The sequence below is a fragment of the Drosophila ananassae genome, chromosome 3R (genome assembly GCF_017639315.1).
Source record: "Drosophila ananassae strain 14024-0371.13 chromosome 3R, ASM1763931v2, whole genome shotgun sequence".
In the NCBI taxonomy this organism is placed as follows: Eukaryota; Metazoa; Arthropoda; class Insecta; order Diptera; family Drosophilidae; genus Drosophila; species Drosophila ananassae.
Genome location: NC_057930.1, coordinates 28,712,780 through 28,733,058, shown reverse-complemented (window position 1 = coordinate 28,733,058; position 20,279 = coordinate 28,712,780). Strand labels below are relative to the sequence as shown.

The 20,279-nt window shown below is 40.3% G+C and overlaps 1 protein-coding gene across 7 annotated transcripts in view; it reads right to left on the bottom strand.

The window, feature by feature from the left end:
- The window catches only part of LOC6497762, a 30,520-nt gene that overhangs the window by 8,852 nt on the left and 1,389 nt on the right, over positions 1–20,279 (bottom strand). For 3 of the 7 annotated variants that reach the window (XM_032451640.2, XM_032451639.2, XM_032451638.2), the window contains exons 2-6: positions 10,526–10,687; positions 5,672–5,753; positions 1,873–3,303; positions 1,607–1,809; positions 51–1,541 (exon numbers count right to left, since the gene is read on the bottom strand). In XM_032451640.2, coding sequence (XP_032307531.1) covers positions 51–1,541; positions 1,607–1,809; positions 1,873–3,303; positions 5,672–5,753; positions 10,526–10,640 — 3,322 coding nt within the window. In that variant the 5' untranslated portion in view covers positions 10,641–10,687. Of the gene's footprint in view, positions 1–50; positions 1,542–1,606; positions 1,810–1,872; positions 3,304–5,671; positions 5,754–10,525; positions 10,688–19,232; positions 19,483–20,279 lie in introns of all 7 variants that reach the window. The other 4 variants (XM_032451635.2, XM_001961369.4, XM_032451634.2 and 1 more) reach the window with 2 other exon arrangements.

Here is a 20,279-nt window from a genome sequence, read left to right as displayed (position 1 = left end):
ATTTATTTTGAAATTTAATGGATAAGCTAGACTCCTAGAAAAATACTTACAATTGCACTCTGGTACGCTGGCGTTCCACTGACCGCTGGAGAGACACAAAGCCGTCGAGCTTCCGCTCATGATGTAACCGAAGTGGCACTGGAAGCGTACCACATCGCCGAAATGGTAATCGTTCTTGTCACTCAAAAGTTGACCGTTTTCGGGGGCATCCAGCTCCGGACACATAACAGGCACACAGGTCTTGTTGCGTTGGTATGTATCTCCGTCGCGTTCACCCGACTCCGAGCGTTCCAGGTGGAAGCCGGCTGTTCCATTGGAGGTGTACAGCTGGTAGCCAGTGTTGCAGCCACAGGCGTATCCGCCGGGAGAGTTGATGCACTTCTGGTCGCAACCCCCGTTGTTCTTGCTGCACTCGTTGATGTCTACACAGTCCAATCGGGTGCACCCCATCAGCTCCATACGGATGCAAGGAGCACCTACGTAGTCCTGGATGCGGAAGCGGATATAACGAGCCTCAATGGGTAGGGGCAGGTTCAGAATGGATAATGTGGGCTCTAGAATCCTGAACTCCACTGCAGTACCATCGGGATTGGCGTAATCCTTAAACACATCAGTCAGATCATTGGTGTACTGCAGACGTACCGCGGAGCTAAAGGCTACATTGCCGTCTGGTCGTTGCACAGACATGGTGCGGAAGCCGCGCAGTATGGTCGGGGCCTTCAGGTCGATCAGGATCCAATTGGCACCTGGCTCCGAGGATCCACCGCACCAGCCATTGGTGTTCAACCGCAATTGGGTCTTGCTGTATCCTTGTTCACTCACGGAAGAGCTGATACTGTCGTCCGGAATGCCACCATTGCCTAGTCCCAAGTCTGCGACTGGTCGGCACTCGGTGGTGGCAGTGAATCCTGCACGGCACTGGCAGTGGAAGGATCCGTTGGTGTTCTGGCACTCGGTGGTGGTTAGATCGCACTGCGAGGAGCTGCATTCGTTGATGTCCTCGCAGATCGGCGGCTGCTCAAACTTCTGGGCCTCACTGCAACGCATGATGTTGCTTCCAATAAGCTTGTATCCCTTGTAGCACTGAACCCTGGCCTCGTCTCCGAAAAGGTACTCCCTCGTTGAGTCCACCACGAATCCGTTGTCAATGTCGGGAAACTCGTAACAACGCTTGCGGGAACACCTGGGCACATCGCCGCTCCAGGTTCCATTCGACATGCAGGTCAGCACCGGATGTCCGTTCCGCTCGTATCCCGATTCACATACGTACTGAACAATGGTTCCGTAGCTACGACCGCCTCCGTTTAGAAGCGTCACATTGGCATGTGCCACCTCAGGCAGCGGAGCGCACTGGGAGGCCATGCAGTTAGGCTGCCTCTCCCACCGTCCGTCCGGCAGACACGAGATTTTCTCAATAGGGGTACCAGAGGCGAAAGCGAATCCGGCATAACACTGGTACATGGCGATCCCGCGGTAGGTCACGTTCGAAGAGCCAATGGAGAAGCCGTTGTCGATTTGTGGCACAGGACCGCAGTAGACCTCTTTGTCAGATAAAAATTATATTTTGAGCGAACATTGGCCAGAAAATAAATCAATTGAGACTTACCCTGACACTTCGGTATGTAGGAGACACTCCAGTTGCCACCGCGCAAACATTCCGTAACCAGACGCGTCTTGCCGGTGGCAAACTCCTGTCCAATGGGACATGTAAAGCTGACCAGCGTACCGAAAGCGGTGTCGCGACTGGAGGCCAATGCTCCGATTCCAGGTTGTAGCTCTGGACAATCAGCTGAGAAGGTGGCGGACCATCTAAAAACCAGGAACAGCTAAATAAGAAGAGCTTTTATGTATAGATCTTACTACAGATCTTACCCAGCTGCATTGTGAAGAGCATCCGAGGTAAACTTGATAAGCATTTCACCAGAAGAGGCAGTCAGGGTAAGTTTGGGTGCAGCAGTGCCCGTAAAACCATTTCCTGAGTGAAGACGCAATCCGGAAGTGGAGGATCCATCGAAAACTTGGACATTGTCGCTCTTGTGAACCGTAAACTTGTCAAACTTGAGTGAAAGAGGAGCTCGAGCATTGTTGCGGATGGTGAAGTAGCACTCCTGGTTCTTGGGATAGTCGGCCAATCCAAAGGCAGGTGATGTGACAGTACCATTTCTGGCGGTGATCGTGGCCTTGCAGCCCTGGATGTATCGCAGACTAAAGCCTTTGCCGGCCTCTCCTAAGCTGGACTTGAAGTAGAGGTACAAGGAATTTCCCGTAGAGATAATGATACGTTCATTCTGGGCCGTCTTTCCAGTCAGCTTGGCAATGGTGCGGCTCATGGGCGAGTCTCCATCACGAATTAGAAGGTAGTCGCGTCCCTCGGCAACATCCAGGTCGTCCACTTCAATGGAAATTATGCGACCAGGCTGGGCCTTGATCAAGTAGAGACACTCTAGGCCACCGGGATATTGCTTCGGATAATTAGAGCTAGTCAGGATCTGCCGCTGCAGAGTGGCTTTCAGGGTTCCGCCGCAGTTCTTAGCCTCTGTTTTCCAGGTAGCCCGAAAACCCTTCCTTTCCACACTGCCGTCAGTAGTGAACTTTACAATCATGAAGTTGGAAGCCGAGACAAAAGGCTGGGTCGTCAAGTCCTGCTTGCCACTCAGAGTGGCCAGCGACACGGACTTGTCCTCGGTGCGACCACCTACGAGGATCTGTACAGTGTCGAAGGTTTTTTCCGTTTCGAAGTCCTGGAACTGCAGGATGATGTTGCTGCCCAGAGGTCCCTCCAGAGTCCACTTGCACTTGCTCAGAGCAGAGTACTTGTGCGGGTAGTTGGGTGTTTCAATCACATCTCCTCCAGACTGCATGTGGAAATGACACTGGGCCGGGCAGTCCAGCTCATCCGTGCCGTCCCCACAATCGTCGCTGCCATCACACTTGAATGCCTGGTTTATGCACTTACCGTTTGCGCAGTGCAGGGCACCCTGGGGACACGCCTGGGCACGGCACATGAAGGGCAGAAGAGATTCGCAGGTTCCCAGGTCCCAGCTCTGTGATTTTCCAGCAAATCCTGCGGCCACACACTCGCCGGAATCGGCATTCGGTTGATTCAGCGACCAATAGCCAGAGTACTGGGAGATTAAAGCCCCGGAGGCGGACTCCAGGGTGTTGGTACGGAGATCGTCAAGGGAGGCGAGCCCCAGCCAGTACTTGTCCGAAGCCCTTTGGTTCGGATCACTAGCACGGGCAATAGACAAGGTCTCATTATTCTCCACAAAACTATCAATGGCCACTAGCTCTGCGCCGTATCTAAAAAATAACAACATAAGACATACTATAAAGAAACTTTAACTATAAGAAAATTATATTCTTCTGAATAAAATGATTTTCATAACGTTTGAGACAAGAAATAGGATGCAAACGATTAGTAAGCTGGTGTTGATCAAACTTCCGCTGCCAGCCGTAATGCAACGTCAATTATGCAGCTGCGCTTTACTTTCTATTTTCGGTTTCTATCTCAATTATAGTGCCCCATGCGGATCAGGGGAAATCCAGCACACACTCTACATAGTACTATTGTACACTGAACACTGCGCCAAGTAAAACTTTCATTTGCAATCGCAAAACTCTCTTTGATTTCAATCTCATAACTCCAAGTTCTTCGCAAGACTATCGAATGAAAAACGAGTTTTCAATCTGAAGCCCATTGCGACATTACGCATTCGCCACGTGGGACGTGGTTGCCGTTGGCCATTCGCTGCAGTTGTTCATGCCAAAAAAAGTGAAAAAAATTAACAAAATTATGTATGTCAGACACTCCCTTGCTATCAATTACTTGTTACGGGTCTCACAAGAGTGAAAACTTCAGTCGAGGGCCCATAAGTCAACATTATTTCTTTTGGATTTTTTATTTGTGCATATATGGGTGTGGATGTGAGTGAGTATTTAAAGGTAAGCCAAAATGGTTTGGGTATGTTTAAATTACCATTTATCAACTTGGGTAGTTCTACAATTTTCGCTAAAAAAATTTCTCAATTAGCGAAATGTATATTTACTTTTCAAATTCTTTTTAAGAAATTTTTGGCTAAAACGCTGTAGTTAAGGAAGAATTAAGGAAATCTCTGGTTCAAATCTCTAGAGGAAGAATTAAGGTTTAATCTCTAGTTTAGAAATAAACAATTTTTATTAAAATAGATTTTAAAATCATTGTTAAAAAAGGGTAAACATTTCTTAATGCTAAATTTTGTTGTAAAAACAAATCAATTTTTACAACAAGCCATTTCAACAGTTTTATTTTTCAACACGGTTAACTAGAAATGTTAACGCCTTGTCAACGGCTGGAAGATTCTACCACATTTTTCATGCCATGCACGTCAAAAAGAAATTTCACCAAAAAAGTCCAAAAGTAAATTGCAGAAATATTGTACAGGTGGACTGGCCATCGACACCTGCCAACGCAATCGCCCATCGCTGATAAACACAATACTTGTGGCCATATGTGTGTTGGCCAAAACTTACACTTAACATTTTGGCAAGTCCACCATTTTAAGAAACAGAGTCAACAATTGGCTGCTAGCTAACGTTTGTTGAACCCAAGTAGCCACGTTGCTGGCATTTAAATGAACTGGACTTGACTGGGGCGAGGTCTATGGCATGTAAATTACATTAGGAGCAGTGGTCTTCGAGTAGCCATGTCGACTGAGAGTGGTATCTGTGGAGCCACGATGTGCCGGGCATAGTTAAGTGTCATTTAACGCCGTTGATGGTGCGGAGATATTGCGTAGGGCATTGACATTCGACGGGGCTAATCATCCAAATGCCAACAGCTTTATTAATATTTTCCGTCTATGCCGGGCCAAACCAACTGACCAGGCCAAACAAAAAACCGGAGAGCCAAACTTTCACCCTACACACTTGTTGCCCTGCGGGTCAGATCACCATTCTCACGTTCATTAAGCCGCGACCAGAAATCTCAAGCTCTCTTATCAAAACACTCTCAATTTCCAGAGGCCACTCAGGAGGGTTGGGAGATTCTTTGTCAGGTGGACCACACTCCTCAAATATTTGGGTCAGCAGTTAACTAAAAAAAATAAAAGCCTGGAACAAGTTTCCGGAAGCATTTCATCGACTTTCTTTTTGGATCGCAGAATAAAGAGGGAGTTGCCGGCGAAGGAAAACAAAATTATGAATCACCTCAGTACCGATTTGGCTTATTGGTGGCCCTGCCTGCCCAGTCGGGCAATTGCTTACTTGGTCAGCAAAACCGCCAAAGACTTGTTTCTCTTTTTTCTCCTTTTATTTTGAACTTTTTTGGCTCTGACTGGTGCTCACTTTGGCATTGACAGTTAACTGTCGGCAACGGAAATGCAATGCGGTGCTGTAACGGCAATTGCTGGAACAAGTACATATATAAATCTATATCTGACCAACCAACCATCGATCTAGCCATCTCTATCCATCAAGAACAACAGGTAGCGCATTTGTTCAAGCGTGGATGGCGAAAAAAATCAAACTTGATTGCTTTTGTTGCCTTATTCTCTGGTTTGATTGTTGACTAAGAGCGGAACACAAGTTGGCGGCGATGCAGCCCCTCTGTTCACTTCCTCTCTAAAAATATTATCATCATCTCACATGGCTACAGAAATTATCATATAGTTATGGTTGGGATTCCACTCACCTTCGACACAGTTCGGCGCTTTTCTCCCACGAATGTTTAATGTTGAAATATTTATAACAATTTAGGCCGCGCAGTTCCCAGCCTGAAAAATAAGGAAAAACATATTTTCAAATTATTCAAGGATTTTTTAAATAATATTCTAAGATTTTAAAACTTTCCCCCTACTACAAGAATTTCAGTTCCTGGACCACTCAGACTTGTATCTTATATTAATCATAATCCCAAAGAGTTTTTGGAAATTAAATAAAATGCATTATATCATTATATATTACTGGAGAAAGAGAGCGAGAGGTGGCCCAATCTGTTTTTAAACTTGTTTTGCCTTTTCTATCAAGTTTTTCGATGAGAGCAAGAATTTTGTGCAACTATCTAGTAAAGACGCTGTGATCTCGAACATTAGATTTGTGGGCACTGTTAACCTAATCCACGTTTGGGCCACGATCTGTCGCTTTCATTTTCCTACGAATGTTTTAGGATTTTTCTACCAAAAACAACAAAAAATGGGAAAGTTGCACACTAGTCGTGGACACGGCCCGCCTTGCATTCAGCTTGATTGACAGCTTTCATTTAAAATCAAATCGACAAATATGTATATATGCTCCAAGGCGAAACCAAAACAAAAAGCAAAAGTATTTAAACAATTTGTGGTTTTTATGTGCACAAGCACGCGCCTGCATTTAAAAGTCACAGTGGTCGCCGAAAGTGTTGTCTGCCGAATGAGCTGTGCATATTTGGTGTTTTGTGTGGCTAACCAATGAGTTGTTACAGATTTTTCAGAAAAGCCGACTTGTCTCGGGGCACTCTGATTCGTATGGGTGCCAAAAACCACACATCATTTCAGAGGACTTTCACGATTCCGTGACGATTTCGAATGAAAGGCGGGCTTTCCCAAGAAACAAGCATTTCCTGTCGATAAGGCAAGCCCACTAGAAATTGGTATTTATACTCAATTAAAAATAAAATTTACCTAAAAATATATGATTTATTATATTTTATCATTTATACAAATATTTTTCCATATAACATTGTACCCCCAAAAAATTCTTCTTTCAATCACCTTATCGATGTGTCCATAAATTTCATAGATGTTACCAATTTGTATAATCAGCTCCGCCCAATTTACAGTTAGTCAACGTTCTGTCTGCGGCTTATTTGTTCGGCTAACTGGTCGAGTAAACCGCTATGTGCCACACAATTTGTTCGAATTTATTTATTTGTCTGCCCATTTACCACTATCAATTTTTGTGTTAGCCATGCTTCAATGCCAAAATAACCACACTTAACTGTAAGGTGTTCCACCTAAAAGTGGGGGAAGAGAAGTTTTGGGGCGGAGACGGCGGCAGAGACGAATACGAAGACGGAAAAGTTGGACATTCTGGACTTCATTTTTGGGGGGAATAGTGGTTATTTTCTGGGTTACCTAACACGCTTCAATTGAAATCTAAATCAGCGCAGAAGCCTCTTGTAATTGTTTTTAATGGCTGCAAATTCATTCTACGGCCAAGATACTTTTCTGCGCTTTTGTGTGTTTAATTCTGCACCTTCGGGCCATGTCACCGTGACATGCCAACCGAGAACTTCGACGAAGTGCTGGGTTCTGCGAGGAGCAATTAAAGCCACGTAACTGCCAATTGGCTTCGGAAATTCTTTTGGTCTTCGACCACTTGGGTGCAGCCCGAGAAACTGGACAAGGTTAGCCGGTTTTTGTTGTTGTGGACTCCATCCGCGACTGCGCCTTGGCTTCAGCAATAGCCAAGTAGGAGTTTTTTTTCGTTTTATTGAATTGTGTGCCAGATATTTTAAATTCTTGCCAGGAAGTTTGTTTCTCCTGCTTTTTGCTCCATTACCTATGCAAATGCTTGCTGCGTGACTTCACCAAGGGTTTCGCTCTCTCTCTCTCAGTCTCTGCTTTGGTAATCCATGGTTGTGTGACTATACCCGATCATTGTCTATATACATATAGATACACATATAAGTTGATATATGTATAATGTGCAGAGCAAGCTCAGTGATTGCAGCACAGAAAAGATCTTGTGAAAACAATACAAAATTAATAATGTGGGAATTTCTTACGTAAAAATCATCTAGTTATTTACCAGCACATATGATTTTATTTCTCGGGTGTATTAGGCGCAATATGCAAACGATTTTTCTATGGTGTGCTAGGGCCTTTGCAATTTCTCACTTTGCGAAAGTTAATGTTTTAATAAACATCAGTAAATTGCAATTTTTCAGATCATGTCAAGGTGTGAGAATCTCAAGTGTGAGGTTAGTAAGGCAATTCAATGAGTTTTTGTATTTCACAAGAGCCGACCCGGTTGGTTTCGTTTTATTTTGCTCTTAGGGCATTAATGCCCTAATCATGTAATTTCATAAGCATATCAGATTTGGCCAGCAGGTTTATTACCAGTTTTGGAATACAAAAATATGCCATGCCCTGTTTTTTGGCCAACTACTCATTTTGGAGTGTCACTAGCTTTTTGGTTGCAGAAAAAGAAAAAGTGAAAACCTGATTGCGGTTAGAAATAATAAATCTTCTTCTTTGTGCTCATTTCATTAACCCCATTACCAGCATAGATACCCAGTATCTTGCACATTAAATCTCTACGAAGCTGAGCAAGAAAACGAGATCTCAATTTTAGTAAGTGCGTAGAAAGCTTGGTAGAAAAGTAAGGGCACTTAAGCAAGAGATTCTGGGAAGTTCTATGCGATCTCTGATGAGTTGTATCCGTATGCGTTTCATCGTAGTTACATTACATCTACACCTGTTTGGTTCTCACAGAAGTCAGTCAAGTGAAAAAGCGTTCACTTCCAACCGACAAGCCAACAAACCGACAAAAAGCACATATGCTGCCGAAAAATAAACAGAATTTGTTTAATCTAACCGAAGCATATGCGCATTTCACGCTTTATGATTTTCTAAATACCTTGATATAATAAATAATACTCTCAACCAAAAAAACAAAACTTTACATATGGGGTGGTAACACATTGTCGCTATTTCATAAATCATTTGGTGTGTGCCCAACGACCTAGAAAATGTTGTATCAAAATCAAAATCGAGATCATTTTCTGGCAGTGTAGGCACGAGGGAAGAAGGAAAAAGATGCTAATTTAATTGGCTTGAAACTGTCGAAACGCCAGTGTTAACTCAAGCTCAAGTGTGGATGTTGCTGTTCTAAGTCTTCACGATCGACTCAGTACTGCCATAAGCTATGTTTTTTATTTTCTATTTTTCAGCCTATCAGTTAAGTCAGGTTGGTCATCATCAATTTGAAGCTTTTACAGTTAGGCGTGATTCCAAAAGTGGCCGACAAAGGCCGATGGTAGCGTTAAACTTCTGGTTGTACTAAAAATGAGTTGAGGAATTCTCCAAGACACGCAGGAGAATTGATTTTTTTCAAGACTCCAGAAGTACATAATTTCCATTGGCCATATCATCATCATTTGTCATCCGCCAAATAGCATTCGTATTTAACAATTCAACTAAAGGCTGAGCATCATAATTCCATTAGTTGAGTTATAAAATCAAAATAAATCAGTTGTTAGCCCATATGTTGGTCGATTTCGGTGTATTAGCAACTATCAATATGCAATATGGAGTGGTAAAAAAAACTGCAATAACTAGCAAGAGTTTGGCCTATTTTTTGAGCCGCATTGTATGTGTGTCGGTAACCAGAGCCAACTGACTGCACCTAAAGACAAGTCTCAGATACCTAGACACCTGCATATGGAAAAAACTTAAGTGCGATGAAAAAAAATATTTCAAAAATAAAAGACTTAGGCAACGAACTTGTTTGGTGGTGGCACAGTAGACGTGTGTGTGCTTTTGTTGGATTTGTGTGTGCAAGCATGCACAAGTGTTAATCAGCAAAACAGGCTGCAGATAGTTAAGAGATGCCAGGAGCCAGAGCCAGTTGGAGTCACTCACTCACTTAGTCGGCCAAGTGAAAAAAAGTAAAAAAAAAAAAAAAAAAATAAACAACTACGTCTGAAAACGCGGCAGCGGAAAACCGTTAAGAAATCTTGTTTGCGGTCTAGAGTTGGAAATTCTACTTTTGGAGCATTCTACTATGTATATGCTGTGATGGAATTCTACAGAAGAAGAAGAAGAGAACATGGTAATCGGCCAAGAGAGAAACATGTTTTGGCATATGCAATAACCGTTATCTATATCTCACTCCACCAGGTGTTGTAGGTGGCAAAGCCAAGTGAAAGGCTGTATTAAGTGTTGTACACCATGTCACCCTCTCCCCACAACCCAATCTATTACCAAAGACACTAAAACACATTGATTGATTAGCTTCGCCATAACTTCCGTCATCTATACACTTTCTGAAAACTTTTCAGCTCACTGAATGGTTATTCTTTTTAGGATTCTTTTGGTTTCGTTGAGTGTTAACTCGTTTAGCAGGTTGCTTGTTGACTTTTGTGGATTTTGTCATTAGCTTAAGAATTTTTATGGCGCAAAATCATGCATATATATATCCTAACTTTTTATGTTTCTTAGGCAGTTTAACAACCGGAAATCGTTCACCAACTCAAAAAAAATTCGAACCAATTCAATTAGGTAATTATAAGTTTTTATAAAATAAAAGACAAAACATTCTTAAACATATAATTGCCAATGGTAGAAGCACACCCAACAGGAACACCCCCAGAGAGCGATGTCGTTACCAATTGGCTCAGCTTGCCTTTAAATATATTCGCTTATGATTTATTTGCCGAAACGATTTTTGGCTTGCCACACCTGCGTCCGCTATCCACGCACATGTTTCTTGGAATGCAATTTTGAATTTTTACTTAATTTGGGTATTGGTAGATATAGGATTAAAGGCAGGCTTGTTAACTTACCATTTGGACAGGAAAACGCCTCGTCGGCTCCGATTGAGTGCAGCAAATTGAAAAACAGTAACGACGACAGCAAAGCGGCCAGCCAATGCGAATTGGCTGCCGTCGGTTGGTTCATGTTGGCCCGATTTAATTCACAATTAAGCCCAGAGTTTGGTTACCAATCTGAAATCGAGTAAAAATTAAAAGGGAAAAGAAATATTAATTTAATTCCGTTTGATTTTTCAACATCCTAATCGAGTGAAATAATCGAAGCAACATTACTTTATCGATAATAACTAGTTGCCTCGTTCACACCTCATACACAAAAATAAATGATTAGCAAATTTATGCCAAAATGACTCAGAATCAACTTGCCTGCGATCGGAGCACGTGTTTCTGCGGCCTTTCGCGTTTAGTGAATGCGGTTTTAGAAAGTTTGTCGAGAAGTCTGCCAACCGCAGCTAGCAAAAGAATTTGCATACACTTGCTTACACTACGATCCCCCTTCTCTCTCCGCAAAAAGTTTTTTAACACAGAGTTTGCCATAAATAATGTTCATGCTCACTTTAATGCGTTGCTTTTAATTGATAATGGTATTCGTGTAAGATGACTTTCGAGCAAGAGAAATTAATTTGGAAATTCCAAACAACAACTGGATGTGCTTAGAAATTTAATTTTAGGTTTTAACTTCACACTACACTAAACTCTCTAATTATAAATTAAATATTTGACACAAAGTTTGAGGTTTTCTGTTGTTTTTGTCAAATAACGTTTATTTATCTAAACCTGTTTGCATTCAGTGTGCTTGCATGTGCGTGTGTGCCTTTTCATTCATATCCAAAGCCAGATAAAGTCTGTCTGGGGTTTCTAAGGTTTCTCAGGTGAGCTCTATTCATGTCTTAACCGCCCAACCCCCGGCCACCGCCTCTGCCACTTTTGAAAACGAAGATCGAGGCGCAAGGTTGCCGTTATTGTCAAGTAATTATAGACTAGCTTACACTAGATGTACAGTTGCTGTTGTTACAGTTTTTTTTATTAAAATTTCCTAAAAACTTGGCATTTGAGGTGGAGGCTGGGTTAAGGCTGGTATAATTGAGGTGAAGACTTCTAGTGGCATTTTTTCATCAACTTTTATGTTTTAACCTTTCAAAATTTAATAATGTTATTAATTTTCTTGAATAACAAAGATAAATATTTCCCAATTGCATTAGTAATATAAAACCATAAAACATACCACTCACACACTCCAAAAACCATAAACAATATCCGGAAATTGTCTGTGGGGAAAATCTTTATACTGGCTTAAAATTTAGTCAAATGCGAAGGCACACGCCCTGGCATATTTTCAATATGATACAAAGACTCTGCAACATCAACATCTGCAGAAGTATCAACAAAAGCGAAACATTATGTTAGATAACTTTGTTGCATGCGAGCAAAGGCTTAGAGTAAAAAAAAATGTATAAACAACAGCTAAAAAATGAATAAAAGCCATTGAGAAGCGGTTTAAATCCCAGACAGGCGGCTTTTATTGAAAGAAAAAGACAGCTAAATAAATTTGCAAGTAACCCAACTGCACGCACCTCTCGACGCTAATTAAGAAAAATAGCTATGGCAACTCTTGTTTTGTTTATTTTTATACCCTTGCAGAGGGTATTATAATTTTGGTCAAAAGTGTGCAACGCAGTGAAGGAGACATCTCCGACCCTATAAAGTATATATATTCTTGACCAGGATCACCTCCTGAGTCGATATAAGCATGTCCGTCTGTCCGTCTGTCTGTCGGTTTCTAAGCAAACTAGTCTCTCAGTTTTAGAGCTATCGAGTTGAAAGTATGCACACATCCTTCTTTTTCTTGCAGGTAGTATATAAGTCGGAACGGCCGGGATCGGTCGACTACATCCTATAGCTGCCATATAACTGATTGACCGGAAATGCCATAACTTTGGAGGGTTGGGACTTTCCACACATGCTTGGCCAAAATATTTTATGTACAAAATTTCAAAATAATTCGATTTGCCAAATTTCATAAGGATCGGCCGACTATATCCTATAGCTGTCATATAACTGAACGATCGGAATTGGCATAACTTTGGTGATTTTTAAGCTAGAATGATGGGACTTTCTACGGATTCCATTTTGGGCATTACAATCCGATCTACCAAAGGATCGGCCGACTATATCCTATAGACGCCATATATTTCAACGATCGGAAATGGAACAACCTTAACTGCAAGGGTGTATCGACTTCGGCTCCTCCCGAAGTTAGCTTTCCTTTCTTGTTTTGTGTGTTTTTAAGCTTGTAATTTTTTCTCTTTCAAAAATTATAATTAAAATAGTAATATAAGCAAAAGGGCAACGAATTATGCAATGCGTTGTTGTTTTCCTTCGCATGACATTTTCCCAATTTAAAGTTTGAAAATTTAGTTGCAGCAGCTGCCTGCCACACTGCTTCTGCGGCTGCGGCATGCCACATTTTTTGTGCAATTAGTTGGCTATGTGGTTTGGCCCAGAAAGCAACTTGCAGCCACCAAACCACAAACTTGTTCGATGGCTAACTGTTTTTCGTTGTTTATCAACTTGTCCGGTGGCTTTTAATATTTGTGTGTGGGTGAAGTTGGCATTGTTTGTCTTAACCATGTCGCGTAAAGTCAAGACAAACTAAAGGCAAATTGATGTCTGGTAGCATTCAGCGAAAAGGCGCCGAAAATTATACAGCTTTACCCAGTATTTATTTACTTTTCTGTTTAATGAAGCGACACAAAAAGGCAAAAGAGGCGGACCGGGCCCAGTGGCCGGAGCCAAGGGCGTGGGTGCAGGCTTTGACCCAACCAAAAGACAGCATTGTCATTAGCCGGCTGGGAAGTCTGTATATTTGTGAATTCATTGAAGGTTAAACAGCATCATCATTAACACGGGATGCTATAGGTGAATATTCATTAAAATTAAAAACAAAAACTTGTTTAAGACTTAAATTTTTACCATCAGTGTTAAAGTTTAATTGATTAATTTCATAAATTTAAAATACCCCTAACCCGCACCAATAATAATACTAATGGTTGCTTTTGGGATCCTAATTTCTAGATTGGTAGGTAATTTCTTGATTGTGAAGGAAAAATGCAACAAAAATTTGTGGCTAAAATAACAGGGCCTTATATAATCACGACTAATGACGAAAGCACGAAACGAGCTAAAAGCCTTGCATAAGCAAAGCCATATTCTTCTTTCTTCACTGCAAGCTGAAAACTGCAACCGATTGCACTCGACTGAAATACATACAATGTATGCAAATGTTGACTTGGATAATAAATAATAATAAACAAAAGTAAAATGAACAGCCATTTAGCATGTAAATAAGCAAAAACACGACGACAAGAGTGAAAGGTCTGTGATGGCAGCATTTTATTTGATTTAGCGTCTACGGCTTGTTGCCCATTGATTTGTCTTTGATTACATGTCTGCGTGTGTCTTTAATATGCAGACGCCCAGCAAAATGTCTTAAAAATCATTTCGAAAGATTCCCAAAAAAATTTGCATCAAAATGGGCGGCATGGGAAGCTTTAATATAATTTCGTGGTAATTTCGGTGTGGATTTTCGTAATTCCCAAGACTCAAATCGTTTAAAGGTTGATTAAGCCGAAGATAGGCAAATGTAAGCTTATTAGGTAAGGTGGTTAGATAAACGGTCACATTAATTAACTTTCCTGAAAATAAATTAATATTAGACCTTCTGATACGCGCTAGAAAACAAATGACTTAGGAAACGAACTTTACAGCCTCCATCGAGAATTTGGCAACCAAACAGAAAAACCATCCGAAATTGCAGACGTTTTGTAATCGCCATCTGCATCACGGCTGCATCAGTAGCAATCAAAATTCAAATATTTTCTAGGCACACATGTGTGTATGCAAACTGAATATCAAACAAGAAACGGAACGCTCTGTGAACAAACCGGTTTGTATTATACATGGCTCGGCCACCATTGATGACACCTCCGACATTTAGCGGGGTAAAATGCCAACAACAAAAACAAATGCACAAAGAAAAACAAACCTCAAAAACGAAAACTTGAAGATGATGACTAAGTTGAGCAAATGGTAAAAGTCAAACGGGGTGCAAATAATATTTGGTGAAGTTTATGTGCTGCTGGTATTCGATTTGAGGTGATAGGAAATGCAGCTGCTGCTGTTGGTATGTTTGCCTTTTATAGCCAGCGTTTAAATTTTCCATTTTCATTTCTTCACACGAGATCACAGTTTTCCACCTAAGACCAAAGACTTTCACTTCTACACTTGTCTGATCATTTCGGCTTTTTGGTGTTTTTTATTTGTAGCTGGTTTTTTTTTGTTTTTGCCAATATTAGGCTCGCACAAATCGATACTGGAAGACGTTGTCGAAACGATACCTGGGTGAGGGGGGCCATGGAAAACATGTTTTCTGTTTTTAGTGTTTCTGTCCAACTAATGACCAAATATTATTTTACTTTGGTTTTTCGTTTGGCCTGAAGGTCAATTGGTTTTTTACTATTTCCAGCAAATTTAGTTAACTTTTTTTATGGCCATGGCGTTGCAGAGAAACTGGGATGTCTTATAGTGGCAGGGAGAGTGCATCAGTGTCCGGTTTTAATTTGATAGGTATTTGTGTATTAATTCGGATCAGTTGGAGAAACATTTACTTTGTGGAAAGCAAACGAATAGACTAGATAAATCTCAACCAGACAACTTAATGCCTAAGATAAGTATTGATTTTTTCAGAGAAAATTGAATCCTAAGCTGGAAAAAATACCAATTTACTATTCAGATCGATTGTGATTGACTTTAATATAATAATAGTGACATTTCACTACTTTCGTGATCTATTTGATCAGAAGAAATTATGTTTGATCTAATTGTATAAAGTGGATACTACATACAAATATAGACCATCAAGACGGCTTCTTTGTTTTCCGATCAGACTCACTCTCATTGGATTTAAGATATTTCCATAATCCAGTATTTTACCACCGTTATGGGTATAATTTCATACCACAAAGGAAAGAGGGAGAAGGCATCGAGGAAAAAACCAGCTCTTTATGTAAATTTATGTTCTTATAGACTTCGTGATTTCTTTTGCCTTTTGCTGCTATTGATCTTTTGGCCGAACATAAAAATTTGTGTTTAATTTTGTTGGTCAGGTAGCTGGAGCCGCAGGGAGCAGAGCTTATGAAGAGAAAACCAGCTGGGGCAGCTGCCCCGATCGGTAGAGAGACCCATTGAACTAGTTTCGGGCGTGTGGTATGTAAGTTGATTTTTTTTTAATGCCTTGGTATTTGGGTTACATGAATTGTGTTTGTGGCCGAAGTTGCGGCCAAACCAATAATACTTTAATGGGGTTTCTATCAGCCAGACCAAGAAAAGGCACCTATCGAGCTATGAAGGCTGACCTGAGGTTAGTCACTAAACTGCACTTAGTCACTAGAAAATTGGATCCATATCACTGGCAGTTAATAAACTTGTTTGATCTTCGAAATTGGTGTTTTCCTGCTGCCTGTCTGACTGGCCACTAAACACTTTTCACTATACTCATATTTGTATTTATGTTTTTTTGCCACCGATAGCAACGCGTTCCGACAACATCCATTTGTTTTCATATCCAGCACGAGCAATAGCAAGAGGCAGAGCCGAGCCGACGAAAGCTGGACACCAAATGGTCAAGTGATTTCTACTGGCAAACGCTTTCACAAGCAAAAAAGAAAAAAGCGCGGTGGGGGGCCCAAAGAGGGTGCCGAGTGCAATTTATATTTAATTCGTAAATAGACATGGAAAAGTTTTGTTTTGCTGATGGTTTTGTAATTGGAAATAAAAGACTTGGTCGAGCAAAGAAATTGAAATGCAAGAGCTAGCCGCACCTCACAGCTACTCCCACCGACACAAAAGCACTCGAATTGCTAAAATGAAGTCAGCAGCTCGTCAAACAACCACCAAGTCTGAAAGGCACTCCCATGGTATCTTGGGATAAATAATTCAAAACAATGAAGAAAATTTTTAATTAAAAATAAAAACGAATGCTATGTACTCTTATGAAAACTATAAATAGTATTATGAACTTTAATATTATTTATTATATTATATTATTAATTATAAACTTTCTTAAGTTTTTAATGAAAAAAATTTGTTTTCTAAAATATGAAACACCTTTCCAAAGAGTATCGTTATTTCACACTAAAACCCTTCGGACTAAAGTATGTTTTTTTATTTGTTGCACTTTTTAACAACTTTTTGAAACTAAAGACGTTGGTTGCGGGGCCCGCGACGAGAAGCCATCAAGAATGCAGCCAAAAAGGCAAAAGAAACAGACTCAAAACTGGTTAACGAAAATATGCATACCAGTATTAAGAGTCAGACAGTCTGAAGTAAAGAAGCTTCGTATACATAAAGATACGTAAACAGTGTGAAAAAGCCATGTAAATTATTTTTGAATGAGCATTTGAAGTTTCGGTAGATCAGGAAGCGCCGATAATCTTGAAAGTGAATGGGAGTTAAGAACGAAAAATAAGTCCAAATTAGGAAGTGTAGCCTGATTATAAGGACTGCTTTAAAAAATTGTGAAAAAAATCAGATCTCTTTCACAAAGCCAAATCACTTTTTTTTTAATTTCAACAATTGTCGACAATGACAGCGTAAAATGTTTTTTGTTTTGTTTCGCTTTTTCCCAGTGAGAGAGCTCCACTTTTCCAAATAGTTCTCACAATTAAAAATAAAAGAAGAAAACAGAAAACGCACTCGCACTTGCCGGTGCAGATAGACAAAAAAAAAGAAAATTTGTGGCAATTGTAACCAATCGTCGGGCAATAGATGATGGCGCCGTGAAAGCGCCCACTTTGGAAAACTTATGAAATTGTCAACTGCTTTTCAAACATGATGAAGCTGTATTTTTCCTAAGACAGAAATAGAGAGCGAAAAGATGACCATTAATTCGCTTTTAGAATGAGTTTGGTATTAGTGCGGACTTTCACTGTTGATGAGGCGGAAGTTGAGAATTTGAAAATAACAAAATAGGAAAAAAAATTTAAAAATTAAAACTTTTGTTACAGAGAAAAAGTTGTTGATTAGAAAATTATTGACCCAATCAAATTTTTGTAATTATTTAATGATTTGATGATCGTCAGACATGCGTCTGTAAAAAGCTCATTTCTTTTTTGTAATGGCGGCTTGATTTGTGGCAGGAGATTAATCACAATTCCACTTAGCCGTAATTCAGGCTCCATTAATCCTCAAAAAAGGAGCCTCAATATAAATCCCTATCTACTGACTTCTTATGACCTCTTGCACATTCAGAATAGATTGAAAAATGGATGCATTCTACGCTGTTACCTGTTATTTTTGTGAATTGATTTTTACTTCTGCTATTATTGTGTTTCTTAGGGTGTTTGTGTATATCTACCTGCCGGCACATCAGCGTCAACTGCCAGTTATAAACCCTCGGAAAAGGTAGATTTTTTACAATACTCATCATCTGACTCAGAGATCTGACTTTGTCTTTGATTTCTCTGAATTTGAGGATTAGGTATAAGTGCAAAGGCTAAAAGAATCTCGAAACCCTCTTTGATTTTTTGTATTACAGAAGATAATGGGATAAATTTAACATGACCAAATCAAAAGACTTAGGCAACAAACGTGCAAACACTTGAAGTCTTGAAAAGCAAAAATTAGATTCCCATTTTTTGGCACAACTTCCGTTGAGATGCTTTAACGTAAAAGCCAATACAAAAAAATAGTTATGACTAAGCCATAGCGATTAAGCCACAAAGCACGCGCTAAAACACGTTTTACTTGTTTCGATACTTTTTAGCAGAGTTATGGAAATGACTTAAGTAGAACTCATCTCTTTAGAGATTTTTTTCTTAATCATGGAACAAATTTTCATATAGAAACGAGTTTATTTATATTTGCCAAATAACTTTGGCAAAAAAATATTTTATCCGCTGTTTACAGATCGGATGAGTCATTTGTTCTGCTTTTCACTTTAAGTTAAATTGAGTGAAATTTTTTACAACTTCTATGCGGCATTGTGGCTGTTTCGGTTTATGTTATTAGGAAACAACAACAGAAAGGCAACAGCTTGCCGAGTGCGTCTTGAAATTGAGGTTAACTGCTTGGTAGCTCTCGCTTTTCGACTCCCCCAGAGCTCCTTGGGGTCACCGGGGGGCGGTTGGAGGAAGCCGACTTCGCCTTTATTGAATGAGTGTGACAACAAAGGCGCGTCAGACACGGCCGGTAGACAATCGAAGTTTTTTTTCGGGTTTTGTTTAATAGAAAGTAAAAGAAATTGTTCTTATTGTGCTGCCGATGTGTGTGTGTGCTACTTTTTATGGGTAAATGGCGGACTACATTGTGGCCCACACTATTACCATAATAGCAGGAACCAATCAATGATTAAACACAATAAAATCAAATTATATTTAAATATTATTGCCTGGGACGAAAGCATTCAATTACTTATATTCAAATATGTGTGCCATGAAAAAATTCAAAATGAGGCGAGGCTTGAACTTTTATTTTGTGTTTTTTATTGATTATTGATTAATAGTTGGAAGCTTATTGTTTCGTTGATTGTGATGTCAATATCCACCATCTTTCAAAATATGAAAGAGCACGATTCTTTCCCTTAAACTTTTCGAAAGTCCACCAGTTATACACTCCTTCATCGTTATCGGCTCATTCGCCGTCATTTCAATATGCAACTCACCTCTTATGAATGCAGCAGTTGGTATAAATATAACTACTTTATAGGTGCGTTATGTATCGTTTCGCGTATGCTTAGTATTCCAATTTATGTGGCATAACAGCTGGTTATCCTTGAGGTCGACAAAAGCCACAACGCCGACGTTTTTGTTTCCCCTTTTTCGACAACTCGATCGGTTTCGGGTTTATATGGCAACTTTCGGATCTTTTAGTATTTCTTTTAGTTTTTAATGGACAAGGCCAGTGGTGCACTACTGGGAGATATTTTTGTTGATTATAAGTTGGAAGAGACGCGACGCATAAAAGTAATTTATGATCCGTTCGGCTAGTGACTCTATCTATATTTTCTCTATCGGGGTTGGGTCTGTTTAATTATGTATGCCGTGGAAGACAACCGAAACAAGCCAAGCCAAGAGTTCTTCTCAAGTCAAAGCACGTCTTTGGAATGTGCTGGGAACATTTTAGTTTCGAGCTCACCAAAATCTTCGAAGATTAGTTATGCTAATTAGGTGAAACCATGTCCCCTGAGAAGGGACCGAAAAAATTCTTTTTCCAGATTTTTGTGCGACGAAAGACTTGAGCAACAAACTTGCGAAGGTTTAAGTTACCCTACCAAACTAAACTTACTTATTGTAGACTAAATTCAACCACAAAACTGCAATTTTGTATCCCTAATTATTTTTTGGTAACTTGATGTGTGTTGCAGTCCGTTTTTTTTTGTTGGCCGCACTATTTCTCTTGGCCATTGCGCAAAACACTTTCTGGCCAGTTGTTGCTTTGAGTATCGGCTGTTGCTTCTTGTTACCCCAAATGTTTGTTATTTCTACCCGGTTAATGGGAGCGTAAATGCGCAGCTGGCATGTGAAGCGAGTACCAGAGTGTGTTACTCCCTATGGATGGATGTACTACATATGCTTTGATCTATGGTGTTCTTCATAGCAGCAGACTAATGTCAGCTACAAAGTAAAGTGCAAAAGGCACAGACAAGTTAATGGAGTGGTAAAAACCGGGCAGCCTCACTATAAAGAAGCAAAGATAATGGCAAGAAGAA